This window comes from Homarus americanus, unplaced genomic scaffold, assembly GCF_018991925.1.
Source record: "Homarus americanus isolate GMGI-L3 unplaced genomic scaffold, GMGI_Hamer_2.0 scaffold56009, whole genome shotgun sequence".
Lineage (NCBI taxonomy): Eukaryota > Metazoa > Arthropoda > Malacostraca > Decapoda > Nephropidae > Homarus > Homarus americanus.
Genome location: NW_024739542.1, coordinates 4,492,446 through 4,514,207, shown reverse-complemented (window position 1 = coordinate 4,514,207; position 21,762 = coordinate 4,492,446). Strand labels below are relative to the sequence as shown.

Below are 21,762 nucleotides of genomic sequence, written 5' to 3'. Positions count from 1 at the left end.
ACACTGGTCGTTGCTGGGTCGCTGGCGAAACTGCCGTGTGCCAAGTCTTCACAGTCCACGTATATATGGAGATCTGTATGATGACACCGGAACTTCGTAATTCGCGCTGATGACACAACAATACTGCTCAGCTGTTAGTGAAATACCAATTGTTAGGCCAGGCTATGAAACTTGTCTTCAACACTGCAACACTGTAATGTCTAGGGAATGCTGAGTGGAGTCTATCTCAACCGGCTCAATCTGGATATGTACCAACAGGCTGTAATATATGTATATTACGAATTCTGCACGTATTTGTATGTGACAGAGATAAGGAGCGCTCACTACATATCGTCTCAATACGGGATATAGTTTTAAACACTCGGATTATGTAACGCGTCACTGCTGTGTGGTTTCTTGTTTTTCACAAAACACAGACGGATGATACGACTACCAGTTTGAAGAATCCGTACACACCGCTTGCCACCTATATGAATCGGCTGCTTGTCCAATTAACCAGTCCGTTCACCCATATTTATATTTGGGTTTTAAGTAACGAAACCCAAACGGTAGTTCCTTTGTTTTATTATAAAAGGTTGTATATATAATTCCTGAGTGTATATCAACCGTAAGTCTCACTGTCTAGGAGTGAATGAGAAGGGGACGGCGTTTATGTATAATAAACGTTAGGTCACGTCCTTACGATATGAGTTGAGGTGAGCTACTGAAGCTTAAGGGCATCTCAGTGCGTGCTTACAGAAATGCTGAGCTATGGGTCTCGGCCTCTTGGGTGAGTTGCCCGCTAACGTGTCCGTCTCATGTCTTACTCATAGACAGTGGAAAGTTACAGGGTGGTGAATCTGAATATAATATCAGATGTATTGACCCATTTATATAATACGTTCTGTTGATGAGACAGGGGCCTATTACATCATCATCTTTTCCCGTAATATGAACTCCATTAATTTACAGATTACACTAGTTAGACTGACTGGCCTGTAGTTTCCTGGTTCACTTTTACTTCCCTTCTTATAGATAGCTGTGGTATATGCAATACGCCAGTCCTCGGGTATATTTCCTTCTTGAAAAGAGCTTTCAAACAAGATCCTCAGGTGCTGAAGTAGTTCCTCCATCATCTCCTTAATGACTCTTGGATGTAACCCATCTGGACCGGGAGACTTATGTCTTTTCAATTTTTGAATCACCTTTCTTATTTTGCCCTCGGTTATCTCCAGGTTTTCAAGAGCTGGCACGTCTTTCTTGTTGGCTGTTGGTATCCCCCTATCTGGTTCCTTGATAAAAACTCGTGAGAATTGCTCTGAGAGTACATCTGCCTTTTCTTGATCATTCACAGTCTTCTGTACTTTTTCCTCATCCTTGTAAAGATCTGCAATTCTAGCTTTTGTTCTTGTTTTTGTCTGTACATACTTCCAGAACACTTTTGGATTTGCCTTAACATTTTTCGTAATCTCTTGTTCTTTGCGTTTCAAGATGTTTCTAGTTTCCCATCTGACCTGGTTATTTAATCTCCTGTATTCCTTTTCAGTTTCCAGATGCATCTCCCTTGTGCATGCTCTTTCATTGAACTTCGTTTTCATTATTTTCAGTCTCTCCCACAGTCTCTGTTCTTTCTTCACTTTAGCCCAGAGCTTCCTGTTCATAGGTAATTTTTCATTTGTTCTTTTTCTGCTAACCCTCAGTCCTCTGATTATCTTCTTAGGGACACACTCGTCAATGACTGCCTGGAATTTTCCTTTGAACTTATTCCACTTACTTTCAATATCTGGTTCCAATGATAAGTATTGGATCCAGTCCATCGTAAGCCATTGCTTCATCAGTAGGTAATCTGCTTTTTCATACATGTACACTTGTTTTTTACTTTTGTCTTCCATCTCCTGTATGTCACAATGGAAATAAATACAGGCATGGTCACTCTTTCCCAACGGACTCTCCAGCTTGATATCTTCTACTATAGATTCTTCGTTACTGAACAACAGGTCAAGGGTATTGCCTGTGCTGTCTCCTCTTATCCTGGTGATTTCCTCAATATGTTGAGTGAGAAAGTAGTCCCGTACTTTCTCGATGAACATGGTGCCAACATCATTCAGTCCCATTACAGAAGTATAATTACTCCAATTTATTTGTGGAAGATTAAAATCACCTACAATTATTTTATAAAGCACATTTTTATCAATGACTTCCTGCATAAGTTGAAGCAAATTAATATTATTGCTTCCATCACTATTAGGGGTTCTGTAAATGGAGGTAAATAATAAATTACCACTACTACATGGCACTTCTATACAGCAATATTCACAAAACTTAGTATCAAGTTCAACACTGTAAAATTTGGTTCCTTTCCTAATATACAGTATATTAACATACCTCTCCCTTCCTTATTAAGGAGATTTTGCTCTATAATGTCATAACCTTCTAGGTTATATTCAGTTGTAATCCGTTCATATCTATAGTGTTTTGGCTTTACCTCCTGTAGGGCTATTACTTGCGGAGTCTTTTCCATCTCCTTCAACTGTGCATTTAACTCTATCAACTTGTCTGGACTCAACACATCCACATTACTAAACATAATAAGAAATTTACCTTCATTAACGTTGTCTTCTTGTTTTTTCCTATTTTTAATCAGTTTCCTTGCACTATTTACACTACTGGTATGTACATGTTTCTCCTCTTTGAGCCTCACTACTTCTCTTGGACCCCTATTTTGACGACTCTTCGCCTCCACGGAGGACCCACCACTCTGTCTCCCCTTCCCGGAGTCCATTAAGTTTTTTGCCTCCTGCCATAAAACAGCTTTATTTTCTCTCTCCCTTTTAGTTAAGTCATTGGCTATTCTTATGTTTTGGAATTTCATATTACCTTGCAGGTGCCTGATGTTTCTAAATAGTTTGGCCTTTATATCTGCAGTAGATAACTTGACTAGCATAGGTCTAGCTTTTCCCTGGATAAATTTACCCAGCCTAATCACTTTAAAAGACGAGCCTCAAAAATGGTTAGACGTGCGAATAAACTTGACTCAGGAATCCCGTGTGACATAACTTACTTTATCTAACAATAAACTAACCTCCGGGGCGGATTAAGTGTACTTGGGGTCTGATGCTAATTCTATTTGGAGGCCCTTTTGAATAAATATCATTGCATTTTTGTGAACACTATCCACATGCATGAGTATCATAATAGTGATCAAAGAAATTGGGTATAAAATGAAAATAAAACATAAAATAACTTTACCATTGTATTTTCCATTTGTTAAACTGAATAAAACCAATTTGACTACAGAGTTAAAGGTAAACCATTCCATACCTTAAATTAATCCAACCTAGTCTACTAATAAACTAACCTATTTTAATCTTGAGATAACGTTAGACCTAACCTAACCTAACCTAACCTAAACTAAACTAACTCCATCTCAACTAATCTAATAAATGAATAAAACCAAACGACTGTATCAACAACGTCTCTCCATCATTATTTAAAACGTCGTGGACAAGGGCCGAAATCCTAAACCATTCTAGTGATTAGTTTCGGTTTCTATCGCTAATTTGTTTACAGTGCGGCTCTCAATGGTAAGAAATATGATCGTCGTCCATCCGGCAACCTGACCTGTCCAGACGGAATCAGTGTCGCCAACTTCGCGGTATAATCGTCAAATCTAGCATTTTTCAGGATCCCCTTCAGTATCTTTGTTTGGGATTCATATTAGTGATTATAGTCATTGTTTAAGATGCCTTTGCCTCAGCGCGTCCTACTTTTGTTTGGAATTGGTTGTAATGTGACGATGATGCATTTATTTAACCTAAAATACGTGTAAGTTTAACTAAAGCTCCGAAGAAGACGAAAAACTGGATTTGTACAGTTACTGCAGGTTAGGTCACATTAAAATTGGTTAGGTTATGTTATGTAATGATGGTGGGCAGTCTCTATAACTTACTTGCTGACACTAGTATATCGTGCCACACACACACACACACCACTGTCTCTCCTTCATCTCTTCCAGACGTCAGGATCCGCTTAACCTAACACACTTCCTACCAATACCTTCTAAGGCTTCCTGGCTCTTGAATCCTTTAACACATAAGTCCTTCCCGGGTAACTGATGACAAGAAGACCTGATTTACTTTCCCAATAATTGGTGATGCACAAACACGTCAAGATAGAACAGCTATTGAACTAATGGCATCGAAAGTACACACAGACAATAACCTTCTACAGATTACTTGAAGATTAAACCCCCAACATAGCGGGACCGTCTTTCACAGAAAACCTGAGATGCATCATTCTTTTTCATCTTGTAAAACAAGTATTTAATTATTAGCTTTCAATTAAGTTCCCTATAAACATCTTGTATCCGATAAGAGTTCAATATTAATATGTGAGTTAAACTTTGGGGTGTTTGTGGTCGTTTTCATTGTGTTTTCATTTTTAAATTGGTTAACAGAGAAATATAGGGCAGTAGAGGGAATGTGGACGACCCCCAATCCTCTTCTTTGTGCACCGTTTTCTCTGGACGCTGTGAGACAATGGTGTCAATTTTTACACTTGAACGAACTTGAGGAACGAACAGAAGTGACTCACCTTCACTGATCCACAAAACGAAGCCAAATAAAAAAGATCCAGTTTCTGTGGCTGATGCCTTAAAGCGAATCGCAGTGTTGTGACCAACAACGCTGGAGCAGATTCAGATACATTAAGGCTCGTGGCTAATTGTACTGCACACTGCTTCTCGTCCCACTCGTTTTATTCAGCAAGTAATTCAAGTTGTGCTTGGTATGCTTCCTGGGAGACCTTACCATCGAATTCCTGTGGTTTCTTCTTCACTGGTACTCTTGGAAAGTTCACCACTTCACTGTTTTGACGTAACATAAGGTCTGAACTCAGGTGCTCTGTAATTCAGCTCAGCACTTCCCTTTTCCACACGCTCATCGTATTTTCCAGAATTTTCAACACAATGCATTCCACTCGGAGCGTGCACAAACGATGTTTCACTCACACCATCACAATTATAGGGGTCACTAGATCTTGTCTCATACCTGCTGTTAGACTATTCTCCAGCACGGGCATCTCAAAAATTGTGACCCAGTCCCAGGTTGCTGATCTGACTTTCTGCCTCATTTACACACAATTGCAGGGTCTTAATTGTTTCTCTTACTTTGACAACACAACATACATATATTGTTTCTCACTTTTGATCTTTTTTTTTGTATGTCTTTATTATTATTATTATTTTATTATGATTATTATTATTATTATTATTATTATTATTATTATTATTATTATTATTATTATTATTATTGTTATCATTATTATTATTATTATTATTATTATTATTATTATTATTATTATTATTATTATTATTATTATTATTATTATTATTTTATTTTTTTTATTTTTTTTATTTTTTTTATTATTTTTTTTATTAATATGAATTATTATTATTATTATTATTATTATTATTATTATTATAATAATATTTTCGCCCCCCAGGCCCTGATGTGGGTCAGTGACCTGTGCCCTGGTGGGCTATCCCCAGTAAAAAAAAAAAACCTTTCCATCCTGCTACTGACTTTCTTTAGCTGTTGTTGTTGCTTCTGTTCTTCTCTCTGTTCCTGTTCTTCTCGTTGTTCTTGCCGTAGTTGTTTCTGTTCTTCTCGTACATGTAGATGTTCTCGCAACATTGTTTGTTGCTCCTTCTGTTCTTGTTGTTGTGAGTGTAGCTGTTCTTGCAACCTTGATTGTTGCAGTGTTATAATGTTATAATGTTTAACCTACCTACCGTTGTCTGACCGCCCGTACCTTACTTGTTCTCCTTAAAAAGGCGCACGCACACACACACACACACACACACACACACACACACACACACACACACACACACACACACACACACACACACACAAAATCTCATCCGTTTTGTGTCCTGTTAGGTGGATGAGACCTTTATCCTTCAGATGGCTGCGAGGAGACAGAAATAAAGGTCATTCTCTCTGGGACAAACTTTAATTAAGAATTTAAGGATGTCATCAGTGGTGGGCGAGTCCCCTGACACCCTGTTGGTGCTGGGTAACACTGGTGCCTTTAATACGTCTAATTCTCAAGCTCATAGTCTATGAGCTTGAGAATTAGACGTATTAAAGGCTGTGAATGTGTCTATGACATAGACACATTCACAGCAACATCCTACCCTGGCCGGCAAGGCTGTTTGTAACATGAAACTAATATTCACTTAAAGGGAAATGGAGACTGTTTCTAAGGCAGTTTTATTTAACTATATAGCACTGACGAACGCTGTGGAATACAGTTTTAATTAACTTGTATAAAGTAGTTTGCAATATTTATTCAAAATTCTATAAAGCCTAAAACAATATCATAAGTATTATACTGTATAGAGTTCATGCAATCATAATAATAAGAAAGTTCCTCTTAATATTAAACAAAATGATGTGTTTGTTTACTTTCAGAAGGTTTGAAACTTTTCCCATCAGAAATATTAGCCGATCCTGTTTTAGCGGGAAGCGACGTCAACAACAACAAGGTAAAACAGTTTATTTCAAGATGACACAATAATGGCTGGAAAAAGATTCTATCTAAAAAATAAATTAATATTCAAATGTTTCTTGCATATTTTAATTTATAATTCATATACGGTTAATAATAAACACTGCACTTAACTGGCATCTCATTACTGTAATATGAAAATGTGTTTTAGTAGAGGATGGGAATAAATTCACGTTGTTTTTACATGTTGTATTATGATGCTGCATTTTAATTGTTATTATTATTATTATTATTATTATTATTATTATTATTATTATTATTATTATTAGTTTCAAATTTATGAAAATTAACATGTCAATACAAAAATTCATGAACGCACTAATGAGTTTTCTTCAGTGATGTAGATACACAAACAGGTGTTTATTGTGGTGGGGGTGTAAGTGGGTTTGTGTTGGGGGTGTGGGTAGAGGGTGCGTGTCCCGGTGTGTAGTGGGGTGTGTAATAATTATTTAATTAATTTTGCGTCTTGCAGCGGCTAGTTTATTGTGCACCCCACACTCATCTTGTGAGCGGAAGCGCAAAAGTATTACAGTGTAGAGTTCACAAAGAGTCTGTATAACTAACCCCAGTGGTCAGGATATTATATCATTGCTACATAGTACGTATCTCAAATACATTGTTTGTTTAGTTCTGTACGTAGAGGGTGACTTTTTCTCAATTGCGTGAGTACAGCAGTGTGAAGCAATATGATAATGATGATGATGGAAAGAAGAGAGCCGTTTTCTCTGAAGATGGAAGAAGGTGTAGGAGGAAGGTAAAGTTAGGAAGTGGGAAATATAGTGGGAGATTTGATAGCAGGTGGACAATCCACCTTGCAATAAGTCTAGCCGCACACTTTGTTGTTCACATTTGCGTGAGAGGTATTCAAGCACATTGTGTGTTTGTTTCTATACATGGGAAATGGTATAGCTACTGGGCACAAAAAGTGGATACAATCTTAATACGTAAGTTATCTTGCCATTAGAGATAAGTTGTTGAATCAATTCACACACAGTGTGCTTGGACCTGTCCCTAAAAGGTTCTATTTTCACAGTCAAGGACGTAGTGTTGGAGTGTGTGGCCATATGTCTGGCCACACACTTTACATTTAGTTTTGTTTACATCTGCTTGGGGGATATACTGCCAGAGGTACTGTACTTATATCCTAACCTTAGTCTAGCGGTTACCGGTTACATCTTGTAATCTGGTGATCGTTTTGCTTGCTCCATATACATGTTTCACTTGATACATCTCATCATGGTAAACAAAGGATTGACTATTGCTGTTTGCTCTTGTCTGCTTGCTTTAACTTCATCAACAGGTTGTTTCCTAATTACAGTTTTAAGGGTTCTTTTTGACAGACCCAGATTGTATTTAACAGTGACTTTGTTAGACGCGATTTTGGCGAGGGCATCAACTGTCATGTTCTCTGAGGCCTATGTGAGAGGGGATCCACAGCAGTTTGTTATCTTGACACCCCGGTCAACAAGGTACGCATATTTGTGTCTGGCTTCAGATACAAGAGCGTGACAACCTAAGTTGAGGGTGTCAAGGAATAATAGTGTGGATAGAAAATCAGTGATGAGGAGACTGTCAGTGACAGTGTTTCAATAAATTTAATAGCTTTCAGTATGGCAATTAATTCAGTCTGTAGAGTGGATGCCCAGTTGTTAATTCTAACTCCTTACTCTTCTGTTTTACCGTCAGGTTGAGTCACAACAATAGCACTTCCAGCCCTCCCACAGGCGGTGTTAAGAAATCCATCAGTGTAGATGGTCTGTGTGATGTCATCAGTCTGTAAGGGTGTGTATGTGTTCAAGGGCTCTCAATTGGTGTGTGTGTGTGTGTGTGTGTGAGAGAGTGTGATCGCCTCGCCCTACAATTTTGACCGTAGCTACACACTGCTGATAACACCAATTTAATAAAAAAAATAAATACAAATGTTTGACTAAATTATATAGTATTAATTCACAAAATTTATGATAGTAATTATGTACCGTAAACCATACACACGTCACGCCGTAGTTGTCAGGAATACCACGTCCGACTTTTAGATATTGCATCGCTTGTGCACCTGTTGAATTAATGTATCTTTTATCAGTCATTTCCTCAATGTTAATGAATCAACCGAGTGCATATTAAACACTATATTCACTAACGTTCAAGGAGAAACAATCAACATCAATGCGGTAGTAAGTTAGCTGTTGGTAACTCCGTCAGGTAACGGCTCCAATTTACCGTCCTGAGTTACCACGACGTCAATGTTACCATAACAACGTCTCTCTGCTAAATGTAGCGAAGGGAAATTCGATTGCGCTTAAGTTATACTTTCGTTTTTGTGCTTAAAAGTTAGAATTCTCGAGTCGAGAGCATCAACTATATTACTCTATATCTCTAAATAATCTCCCTGTACAACACAAGTTCACACTGATTCAGCATGTACACTGACAATGCAGGTATACAATGTTACATGTACTGTACTGTATACATAGACTCGTACTGCCTACGTATACAATGTATACGTAGGCAGTAAGAGCATATAAAGTGTACATTGATTGTTGTCATACAAAGAGTGTATACAGATAGTGCAGATACACAAAAATAAACATTAAGACGATTCAACCAAATATAACCTAACCCATCTTTTTTTATACCTTGAATAAGTTAGAGTAAGTTCAGTTTTGTTAGTTTTTACTGGACTTAAATACAAAAATAACCCAAAATATATTTGCTGCTGTGTTTTATTTTTTTATAAAGTTATATAATTTCAATTACAGCAAACAAGTTTTGGTAAATTAGATTAAGATGGATCAGTTTTGCTGAGTTAACGTGATGTCCAATTGAAAAATATTCTGGTTAAAGAAGAACAAATACAGCGACTCAAATGTACAGAAATCACAGCAGAAAAATGCTTGCTGTAGCCAGAGCCTACCATCGCAGGCTGTGTAGAGAGGTGACAAACGTGATATTATGTATGGCTGTATTGATCTTTGAATCTATTATAAAAAACTCAGTAACTGTTTGTGTGGTCATTTTCAATACACAGCTGCAGTTTTGAAGATAGAGAGCTGAAATTTGCCAGTGAGTTGTATACTAGGAAACCATAATCTCTAGCCCACCTGGGTCGGTAATGGAGGTTAGAACAGTGTCCTTTCTGGACGGGGGCCCACTCTAACTATCACGAGGCAACACACGCACGAACACACACAGTCATAACTATATGAAAAATCGTGTTTAATTTAACTACATATTTCAAAAACCTTAAATTACATGTGGATCAGTCACACTCCTCATTTGACACACTTATAGTGTAATACTTTGACCATCCCACCTGGGCACATGGAGGCCCACGGTAACTCTCACGGGGCAACATACGCACGAACACACAAGTTATGATATGAACCCTTCCAGGCTTCACTATCATTATCATGTTATGTTCATCGTGCTCTGTATCTTGGTTACTAGTCATAGTATCAATACTTGACAGTGTTATTAGTATGATATTTTAACTTTTGCCCTACAGTTATTGTTGTAAATCATGGACAGGAAGGATACATAAATTGTAATATCAAGTGTATGGTTCGCTCAGAGCCACCCCAAGTCAGACAACGTGTCACATAAAGTTACAGTGTGTGTGTGTGTGTGTGTGTGTGTGTGTGTGTTCCGTAACATTAAGCTTCATCCTTAGTAGGTATGATGTTTCATAAAGAGGTTTCTCCCATTCGTCATTGTGAGCATCGTCCCAGAGCACATTGTTTCCATCAAAACCATGGTTCATCCTTATTTCCCTTCTTCCGTGTAACTATATCCATATGGCTAAGATGCTTGCTTTTCATTTCTTTATTTACCATACATGCACTTAGAGCATCAAGATTGTTTTGTAGGCATGACTATTGGTTAATTGAAACCCAAAAAATATTTTTCACATTTATTATGCATGAACATTGTAAATATATCTATGTGATTATTGTAGTATATAACATATATTTAATGTCTGGACAGATTCCCAAGAGTTATGCATATTAATGCATAGATTTTGTAAGCATATTTATGCGAAGTGACGTAAAACCGCATAGTAAAATACCTGGACAAATTCCCGAGAGTTAGGAAACGAAGTCTATGTGGCCCCAACGAGGTTACACCAGAGAGCTAACTCCCCCGCCACCCCTACAAGGCACCGTCGTGGGCGGAGATTTAATTCTTGACCACAGGTTAATACCGTGTCCAACCTCCATCTGCTGCTATAACTTCATGCAATCTGGTGGGCATGGAATCTACCAGATTGCTGCAGATGTTCGGCCTCCTCCTTATTCCCTCCCACACATTATGTGCGTGTCTCCTCACTGCCTCACTCGTTTTCTCCTCAACATCCCATTCAACAACCATATGCGCCCATAGATTTTCTATTGGATTACAATCGGCTCCTTTAGGGGGCCAGTCCAATAGAATAATCTGCGGGTGCGCCTCAAACCAACGCTTGACTGCCTGACTTGTATGTATTGGACTGCGGTCTTGCACCATACATATAGGCTGTGGGTCTGGGATGGCATATGAGTTGCTGGGAGGATGGTTAGCAGTCCTGTTGAACTGGCAGGTAGACAAAATAGAAAACTCACAGCCAAACTGTAAGAAAACCCATGGACAATGAGACATTAGTAAAATATACTAGGTCATTTTAGCGCGTGCACACACATTATATCCAGACCTATTGGTCCTTGCGAGGCTGTTTGGTTATGCTATGCTAACTAGTTTGCTAGGGTGAGGGAAAGTATATATATATATATATATATATATATATATATATATATATATATATATATATATATATATATATATATATATATATATAACTCTTCTCAACAAATGCAAGGATGTTGCCCCATGAGAGTTACTGTGGGCCTCCATGTGCCCAGGTGGGATGGTCAAAGTATTACACTATAAGTGTGTCAAATGAGGAGTGACTGATCCGCATGTAATTTAAGGTTTTTGAATTATGTAGTTAAATTAAACACGATTTTTCATATAGTTACGCGAATGATGGGAAATAAAAGATATAGCTGGGGTGTGGTGGAATCATCGTGGTCTGGCCACAAGGGCTGTAAACGTTGTGTGGATTCACTGGGTGGTTTGGAAGTGTTTATTTCCATTCATACTTTCGTAACTACAACCTATGGAAATTTTTTCTTCGTATTCTTATATAATGAAGATAATGCAGAGTATAAAATTCCATATACAAAATTTATATATAATATCATCTATACAGCCGTACTATGACTGTGTTGTTCGTGCGTGTGTTGCCTCGTGATAGTTAGAGTGGGCCCCCGTCCAGAAAGGACACTGTACTAACCTCCAGCACCGACCCAGGTGGGCTAGAGAATATGGTTTCCGAGTGTACATTTATTTTAGAAGTGTCAAGAAGGTAGAATTTTTGGGGGCTGTCCCATTGGTCTACCCCCCCCCCCTTCTCCACCCAAAAATGGAACCCCGTCATTAACATCTATTTTTCTGCTTTTGTTATCCCCAGCCACGGTTTTCAAGATGTAGATAAGTGTAATAATAATAATAATTAATAATAATGATAATAATAATGGTACAATAAATATAAGGCAGACATGAGCTGGATATATACAGTGCACTGTAAGAGATAACTGTATCGTCATCTTTATATCTCTCTGGTCGGTAGCCAGATAGGGCAGGTGAAGCACGCCGCCACACGGAAGATGTACTGTACACCACTTTCTGCTGTCTATTGGGACGATGCTTTCATATCTCAGATTTTTATAATTGATGACTAGTGTAAATACCAACCTTCTATACGCGCTTAGAACCTACCTCGATTAGAATCTAGCTGGACTAGAACTTAACTCGATTAACCCTGTCGAGGGCAATGTACTGTAGCCCTTAGCTAATTTATTCTAGCTAACGCAAAGCTGTTTTATTCTAGCTAATGCCAGATGATTTTATTCAGCTGAGAGAAACCCCCGCTTTCTGAAGGGTTAAATGACTTAAGCTGCTGAATCAGTAGTGGTACATTTTAAAATCGACATCAACATTTACAAAGAGAAATTTATATCTAAAGAACAATTCCTTATTCTAACTTTTGATACATATAGAAGCAAAAATACTTGTATAATCATTATTTTCGGTGAGCGAGGAGGTATTCATTGGTCTAGTCCAAGCAAGCTTCATAGTGAGTGATGTTGTCATCTAGCAAACACCAAATTAGCTTCTGACTAAAACTACAAAAATCTCAACATCAACTGATTATAGAAATTAAGTTTTATAGTAATTAAAGATGGGAGCAGTTCTCTTTACATAATTCACGTTGAAGTATATACAGTAGATGGTGACGTTAGTTGCCTGTTATGGGAAGATAAGTTATAAGCTACAACAAAGACTAGATTTTGTAATTTGATAGACAATGGCCACAGCTGACTATCTCTTGTATGTTATTATTATTCTTAGTATTAGTATTAGTAGTAAAGTAACAATAGTAGTACAGTACAGTATGGCCAGACTCACCTACAAGACACGCTAGAAAGACACTGAGATTAGTATAATTCTCGCCCAGTGTTTGCAGTAAGTCCTCAGTATCCCACTTTGGTTCTTATCTCCTCACTTGTACCCCTCCAAGCACTCCATGACCCCGTAAACCATACTTGACGTAGTGCTGAGAGACGGAGACGTGTGTACTTTTTTCAACCATGTAATTTAGCGTATGATAAGTTAGCGGATAGCGAGTAGGATGGCAACACTCCAGGTCACTCACTCTCAGTTACCGGCTGACTGTGACGGGAGAGGGTGAATCGTGGAGCTGTGCCGCTGTTGCTGTGAGTGTCGCTATTATTGTGACTTACAGGTATTTTTTAATTATGGAGTTTTGTGATTGATAGTTGGTGTAAAGAGAATAGGTAGATAGATATGGTATATATTCACTGAAAGCGTCATATGATTTGGCATTGGTTCATCATGTAAGTGTACATATAGGCAATTCAGGTATACAAACAATGTACATAGCGCAGGTATACAAACAATGTACATAGCGCAGGTATACAAACAATGTACTTAGACAGTGCAGGTATACAAACAATGTACACTTTCCAAAAACTCCTGGGTTTATCAAGAGGCAGATGGGGCGACAGGACTGTTGTTAGTGAGTGTACATAAACAGTGTAGGTATACAGACAATGCACATACTGTAGACTGCATAATGTGTTGTCTAATGGTAGACCCTGCTGCCATATGGCATCACAAAATTGTGAAAAAGTTCCAGGCTGCTGATCTGACTTTCTGCCTCATTTACACACAATTGCAGGGTTTCGTTTGTTTCTCTGACTTTGACAACACAACATAATACTGAATATCGTTTCTCACTCTTGATTTTTTTTATTTTTATTTATGGTTGTTATTATTGTTATTTTTATTATTATTATATTTGTATTTATTATTATTTGTATTTATTTTTATTAAATTAATTATTATTATTATTATTATTATTATTATTATTATTATTATTATTGTTATTGTTATTATTATTATTATTATTATTATTATTATTATTATTATTATTATTATTATTATAATATTTTCGCCCCCCCAGACCCCGATGAGGGTCAGTGACCTATACCCGGACGGGTATAGTGCAGGTAAACAAGCTACGTTGACTGCAGGTTAGGTCAGGTCAGGTCAGGTTATAGTTGTTGGATTTTTATAATAAAATTTTTAAGTTTTTATTCCTTGTTATTCACATCAAGCGCCTCGTCCTAATTGCAGGGTTTCAATTGTTTCTCTTACTATTGACAACACAACACGCTGTATATAGTTTCTCACTCTTGATTTATTTTTTCGTCTGTGTATTTATTTGTTAATTATTATTATTATTTTTATTTTTTTGGTTATACTTTTTTCAATTTTCATTAATTATCATAAATATTATTATTATTATTATTATTATTATTATTATTATTATTATTATTATTATTATTTTTGCCCCCAGGCCCTGATGTGGGTCAGTGACCTGTGCTCGGGTGGGCTAATCCCCGTTAAAAAAAAATAAAAAAATAACGTTTAGATTTGACTTCATATGTGTCTTGTGGGTGTTGCCGCCATGTATTTGTGCTTCTTTTGAAATGAACTGCCTGTGGTGTCATTCTGAACCTCTAAATATTTGTCAACAGGCCAATAGTTGCCATCTGAATTACTGTGTGTGTGTGTGTGTGTGTGTGTGTGTGTGTGTGTGTGTGTGTGTGTGTGTGTGTGTGTGTGTGTGTGTGTGTGTGTGTGTGTGTGCTTGCTTGGTCTTGAATCTCCAGCTATTGTAGTTCATAATCTCAAACATGAAAAGCCAGTCACACACACACAAACCTGGCATAAATCATTTTCATAACCACTGACACTAAGAAGCGTTTCCCGTTTTCTGACACGGACCCATTTTCTTCAGTCACCGAGATAATCTGTTTGTTTTCTTTGAACGCCGCCGCCTGTGAATGATATGCTGGAGATAAAAATACTTAATGAGGAGACGTTATTCTGAGCCTTGTACTGTAGAAGTTTGTGTAGGTATTGTAAAGATGTAAATGAGTAATACTTTAGTTAGAAGTCGACTGGTTTGGTGATCAACCCCATAAGCTCTATCATATTTCATTTTGCTCACAGCTGCGTTTGCCTCACCTGCTTTCAGAATTGGCATTTCGATTTTTATCTTTTTTTTTATTCTTATCTCTACGTTATCCATATCTGCTTTTAATAGTCCCACCCCATCTATTTTATTTTTTTTTCTGGTTCATTTCCCTGTAATTATGTCTTCTGTCATCTTCAATCTTCATGCATCTTCTTTTTACATCATTGTTCTTGGCTTGTTTGCATTTCCTTTGGATTTCTTTGTTTAAATTTGTCATCCAATCACTTTTAGTCTCGCTCCTCCTATGTCCTATAAGTTTTTTCCCTGTCTCTAACATTACTTCTTTGTAATTATTAAATTATTGTCTTGTCCAGGTCCTTGTTCATCAAAGTCACCCGCTAGCAATACTGAAAATCTATTTTCGGTTTCAATTTCATATTTTATCCCAGCTCCTGTTTTGAGCTTACCTAAATCCCATTTCATTTTGTCCAAAGTTTTTCTTTGTAATTTTTCAAGCTTTAGCCTCGCTAAACTTATTACTGGGATGTGATCTGACCACAGTCTGCTCCTAGATAAATCCTGGTTCGGGTTATGTAATTTCTGAACTCTGACTCGACGTTTTCTTTATTACCACTGTTATTGTTAGAGTTATTTTGATTACAATGCAGGAAATATGTAACTTATCAGTTATTTAAAATGGTACTGTGCATAACTGAGCTATGGTACTGTTTATTGTGCGTACTGTAGGCTATGTTAGTCATTGGTAGTAATTCGTGTAATTCACATCTTCAGGTGTGTGTGTGTGTGTGTGTGAGGTGATGAAGGGAGTCATTAGTTCACTGGCAACATTATGGCATCAAATTCAAGTTGTCGCTATTCTGTATCCAGGGACTCTAGGTGTAGATAGAGGCGAGGCTCAAGTAATGAGGGAAAATATACCGTACGGGTTTTTGAGGAACCCAAATTATGGTATAACTTAATAATATTGCTCATCGTACTGACCAATCTACAGTAGTCTCGTTTGTCTCACGCTATGGCCGAGAATTTGCGCTTGTTAAATTCTCTCACTTGAGGTTAGCGTTAGGTTAAGTTAAGTTGTTTCTCGATTTTCATTCACTTCGTCATCTCAAGAAACAAATTGACGAGATTTTGTTTATACGAATAAACTCTGCCATAACATAACTGACCTCTTTAGATAGGTTCTTGTGTGTCTTGTTTATGGGAGAAGTTCACTTTACGCGAGCCTTTCAGAATCTAGGCGAAGGTCGTGTTGGGTGGAGGATGTGACACACTAAAACGTGACGTTAGCAGACCCAAACAAAAGAAACTTCTAACGGTGCTCGACAGTGATTTTTACACCCGCTTCCTTCTTCCCTTTCTCCCTCCCTCCTTCCGTATCTCCCATCCTTCTTCTCACACTTTCTTCCTCCTTCCTTCCTCCGTTTCTTCCCCCGTCCCTCTCTTCTCCTCCTTCACCCCGCTTCCCTCTTGCACTCCATCCCTACCCACCTCCTTCCCTCTCGATTCCTGAACGCCTCCTCTTGTTAACGCGGTGTTAATCTCTGGTGAAACTATACATGTATAATGATGAATATGAAGAATGAGGGTTTAAGTTAACGCTACTTCCAGAATCAGAATCTCTCTCTCTCTCTCTCTCTCTCTCTCTCTCTCTCTCTCTCTCTCTCAACCTACCTACCTTGTACTTGAGTTCTTGTCATAAAATTGTATAAAACTAAAAAATCCTGGCCTGAATACGTTTGGGTTTCAACACACAACACATCCTCCAGAGGTGCTATACTTGTGCAGGTGTGGGTCATGAAGGAACGGGCGGGTGCTTGACACATGGGCGTTATAACAGTAAATCTCGTGCTGTTCGCTTTTTGCACACCTCCTCCAACCCGTCTCCAGGTGCGTGTCTCGGGAATATGAGTTCATAGAGTGGCATGACATGGGGGCGGTGTATATAGACCATAACACTAACTCTTCAATTCTCTGTCATAACATATCTAGCACACAGACACAAGAACTAATGGTGTGCAGTATTATCAAGGTATACGGTCCCATTCTCATCCCCTTACAGTGACTCACACCTCGACTGTACAGTAATTCTGAACGTTAGTCACGACTCCCTCCATCAACTAGTGAAATGGGGACGCATGAGTGATGGATGGAAGAGGTAAGAGGATGGGAAAAGAGGGCAGGATAGCAGGAAAGAAGGGAGCTATAAGTAAATACATCTATAATCTCCTTTGGGTACGTAGGGCGCCACCCCCCACCATCATGGCACAAGAGTTGAAGACATCGTGTGACACTAATCCAGCCACTCAAGGTTCATCCCTGCCCTGTGGTGCTGTTTGAGCGTCAGCTGACGAACGCCCGGTATGGTGTGGGCGAGTGAGTGTTTGTGTTGAGCTCGGGGCTGTACTCTTCCCGTTTTATGCCTAAGTTTACTGTTGTTTGGGGGTGTAAGGGTATAAGATTTCTAAAGTTACTGCTGGAGGCTAACGTTAAATCCGTTTTCTCTCATCGTGCGCGTTTCTCTTCCTATTTTTTTTTATTTTTTTTTATTTACTTGTTTGTAGCAATTTTCCTTCTGTTAAGTCAGTCTAGCGTCTTGTCATATTCTCAACTTCAGTCGTATTAGGCCAGTATCTTTTTTTTGGGGGGGGGGGCGTTCTTCTAATTCATCATTTTATAACAACAATATTTACTTGACTGTGAACCTTGTCTGCTTGCACTGACTGCGTACATGCTGAATCAATGTTAATTTGCTTGACGATTCTACAGACAATATCTATATATCACTATCAGAGAAAGAAGGTCGTGTGAATAGACGTTGAAACGGTAAAGCAGCGGTACCTGAATATAAATACGCACCCACAGCAGCTCAGAGCAATTGGGTGATGGAATGTTACTTAGCAATCCTTAAAGGTAGAGTACACAGTATAAGTGCCGCGCAATTAGACCATGCAAATCCAGGCAAGCAGGCCACGATTTCTTATCTTACTTACGTGTGTCTCTCTCCTTCCACAGTGCGACGCGAGCCAGCATGCACGTCGGAGCACCAAGATGCTCGCAATCCTGAGGAAACGAAGAGGAATTCTGCTTTACCTAGCTAGCTCCTCCGCTCTGATGATCTTCTGCTTACTCCACTCGGCCTCCAAGAACACTCGCGTCAACCAATTAAAAAGAGTTTATCCTTGGCAAATGGTTGATTATGACGAATATAACTGCGGGTGTCCCAGATCTGGTCCACCAATCATAGCGTCAAGCTCACAATCCATATGCAGTGACTGGTCGACCAGCAGAGGTGCCGGGCAGAGGGTGGTGTCATACAGTATATATGGCGATATGAACCACAAAGGTGTTTATAGACAATATTATTCCGCAATAGAAGAAAGACTTAAAGACGTCCAAAAATATTATGAAGGTAAGCTTATAGATTTCTTATTGAGAGTTTTCATTGTCAATATAATTAATATGGAATTTTATCAGTTCTTTTACTTTAGTTTGATAACATTAGAATTACTGTAATGTATATAAAACAGGATTTTTTTTTAGTTTTGCGTATTGTAGAAACTGATGAACGGTACTTAATAACCCTGGCAGTATTATACACTTCCTCAGGGTGGGTAGTGCGTCTCTACCACAACAAATCACAGTCGGATGGTCAGGCTCAGAGCTTACTGTGTCGCCTCTATTGCCTCTACCCTCACTTCGACCCCTGCCACGTCCACCGCCTCTACCCGACAGAGGAGACACTGCCGACGAACCCCAGGCCCTCCTTATCTGTGAGTTCCGGTATTTCAGAAGCTATTAATAATTATTTTAAGGATGCTGGTAAGTATCCAAAGGACACAGTAGAAGGCGTATGGGAGGAAGGGGGTGATGCTGCAAACGCGACGGCAGAGAGGAGTACGACACGGGGTGGTGGAGTTAAGAGTAGCCCGGGAGGTGATGAAGAAGAAAATTTGGGACTTACTGGAGAGAAGGCGATAACTAATAGAGAAAATATGAGAAACAGAAGAGAATACGGGAGAATCTCGAGTAAGGATGTAGGGGGTGAGAAAGCGATGACCAGTACAAACCCAACAACAACCACACCTGAAAAAATACACCCTGGACTCACAGGTAGGTTGAGATTCTTTTACAATTCCATATTTTTTTTATAAGCTGTTCAATGTTAGTGTTTCCACAATGACTGACAAGTTCTACCAGTCCGCTCTATCTTGGTTCATTTGAGCCCGCCATCAACGCGCGTCAGCTACCCAGCGCTGATCCCAACACTGTGAAAATGAGTTCATAGTAACATTTGCCTTCTTTAATTTGAGATATTGTTTAACATCAAAACATCACCAAATTATTACGTAAATTAGTTAAGGTTTGGTTAGTATCATTTATAGCATTAAAATAGCATTTGCTATTAAACTAGCCTTTCATCCTTACGTGTCATTAGAATTTGCTATGAAACTATTTTTCATGTATACAGTTCACTGAAACTTGCTAATAATCCATTCTTTCACCCATATGTGTCAATTAATACACTAATACATTTTTCCGCTCACTAAATAAGGTGCAAGGAGTTACGAGCAGCTGTTGATAGGCAAGATGTGGAGGTTCCTCGTTATGGCTGACCCTCTGGTGGCCGAGTTTCTGGTGCGGGATGTGGACTCTGCCATTCTGCCGCGGGAGGTGGCGGCCGTCCGGTACTGGTTGTCCAACTCCACTGCCATCCTCCACCTCATGCGTGATCACCCCAGCCACAACGGCCTCATACTGGCAGGTCAGCAAGCTTCTTGGTCTTGGTATATTTTGGTGAGCCTAATATAGACTAACCTAACCTAACCTTGATAGCTTCCTTAAAACACACACACACACACATACACACATACCCTCCCTTTCTATAATATTACCGTCGCTCTCTCCAGGGATGTGGGGTGGGTCCCGTGTACGAGGAGGAGACAAATTTAGGAATATGATTAGAGAGATGCTACGCTGGCCCCCTAGGAACTTCTGGGACTACGACCAGATGATGCTCAAGAGGGTAGTCTGGCCGGAGGTTCTGGATAGCTTGGTAAGTGTTCCTCTCGTAAATTATTGGAGTTACCGCCAAGTTGGTTGTTGGAGAAACCGTGTTTTTTGTTGTTTTTCGTCTCTCAAAAAGTACTCGGATGTACAGTATACCTCTTGGATGTTTTTTGGGGGAGCCGAACAATTTATTTTGTTCAAAATCCCTTTATACTCGTATGTAGTCCTCGACATGCTGATTAAGGATCTGTGGTCAGAGTTTTGACATTTTTTTTTTTATCTAATTGTCGTAGTAGCCACTAGAGATTGAAATTTTGATAATTAATTGTCCTACTAACCCGGATAAAAACATTTTGACCTCAGATCCGTAATTTCCGCATGGAAGATTACCTATACAGTACAGTACTGAGATTGTGAACAAAATTTCGGGCCCAAAAAGAATGTAATTAATCAGGAAATTAATTATCAAAATTTCAAAATCCTCTATTACAACAATTAATTCTCAGAATATCAACATTTCAACCACAGGTCCTTAATCAGCACGTCGAGGACTACCTAAACTGAGATTTTGAGCAAAGTAATTTTTCGGCCTCCTCCAAAATTACTAGATGCACATTAGCTGTAGTGGTAATTTTAGTTATAGTATTAGTAGTTGTATTATTATTATTATTATTATTATTATTATTATTATTATTATTAGTAGTAGTAGTAGTAGTAGTAGTAGTAGTAGTAGTAGTATTGGTAGTATTTATATTAATAATAGTAGTTTAATTTTATTACCAGCTACCAGACATAAACGTTGCCAGTTACCAGTCATAGATATTACTTTACAAGTCATAAACATTACCAGTTAACAGTTAAAAACTTTACCAAACCCAAAACATTACCAGGTAGGCTACCAGATAAACATTACCAGTTACCCGTGATAAGTACTATTAATAAGTAATCAGGCATCCCCTACAGCTAGCACATGACAGTTACTTCTGTGGCAACCCCCACTTCCGGTCACATCATCGCTCAGCGCCGTTCCCGACTCGGCGTGACCGTCGGTACTTCGTCGGCTGGGGCCCGACCCGCGACCACGAGCTATCGGGTGTGACTGTGTGTCCAAAAGAGTGTAGACCACCCGACCACCAAGACTGGTCATACTGCTAGCTACACCCACGACCACCCGACCACCAGGAGTAGTTCTACTGCTCGCTACACCCTCCTACACCCACGACCACCAGGAGTGGTTTTATTGCTAGCTACACCCTGCAACACCCACGACCACCAGGAGTGGTTACACTGCTAGTTACACCCTCCTACACCCACGACCACCCGACTACTAGGACGGAATCTACTGCTACCTACTCCCACGACCTCCAATAATGGTTCTACTACTCGCTACACCCTGCTACACCCACGACCACTAGTAATGGTTCTACTACTCGCTACACCCTGCTACACCCACGACCACTAGTAATGGTTCTACTACTCGCTACACCCTGCTACACCCACGACCACCAGTAATGGTTCTACTGCTCGCTACACCCTGCTACACCCACGACCACCAGTAATGGTTCTACTGCTCACACCCTGCT

General features: G+C 39.0%; 1 protein-coding gene across 1 annotated transcript; it reads left to right on the top strand.

Moving 5' to 3' along the window:
• The first annotated feature begins 6,454 nt into the window (after window positions 1-6,454).
• Window positions 6,455-21,762, top strand: LOC121874893. Its single transcript, XM_042379218.1, has 6 exons — window positions 6,455-6,529; window positions 18,185-18,581; window positions 18,779-19,282; window positions 19,725-19,934; window positions 20,080-20,225; window positions 21,143-21,762. The coding sequence occupies exons 2-6, from the start codon at window positions 18,221-18,223 to the stop codon at window positions 21,332-21,334; spliced, it is 1,413 nt and encodes a 470-aa protein (XP_042235152.1). The 5' UTR covers window positions 6,455-6,529; window positions 18,185-18,220; the 3' UTR covers window positions 21,335-21,762.

Excerpts from the sequence above, each read along its gene's own strand:
- LOC121874893 (XM_042379218.1), top strand. The coding sequence starts at position 18,221 with ATGCTCGCAATCCTGAGGAAACGAAGAGGAATTCTGCTTTACCTAGCT. Across the intron at positions 19,283-19,724 it reads AATACACCCTGGACTCACAG|GTGCAAGGAGTTACGAGCAG; the intron begins GTAGGTTGAGAT and ends TCACTAAATAAG. Across the intron at positions 20,226-21,142 it reads CGGAGGTTCTGGATAGCTTG|CTAGCACATGACAGTTACTT; the intron begins GTAAGTGTTCCT and ends CATCCCCTACAG.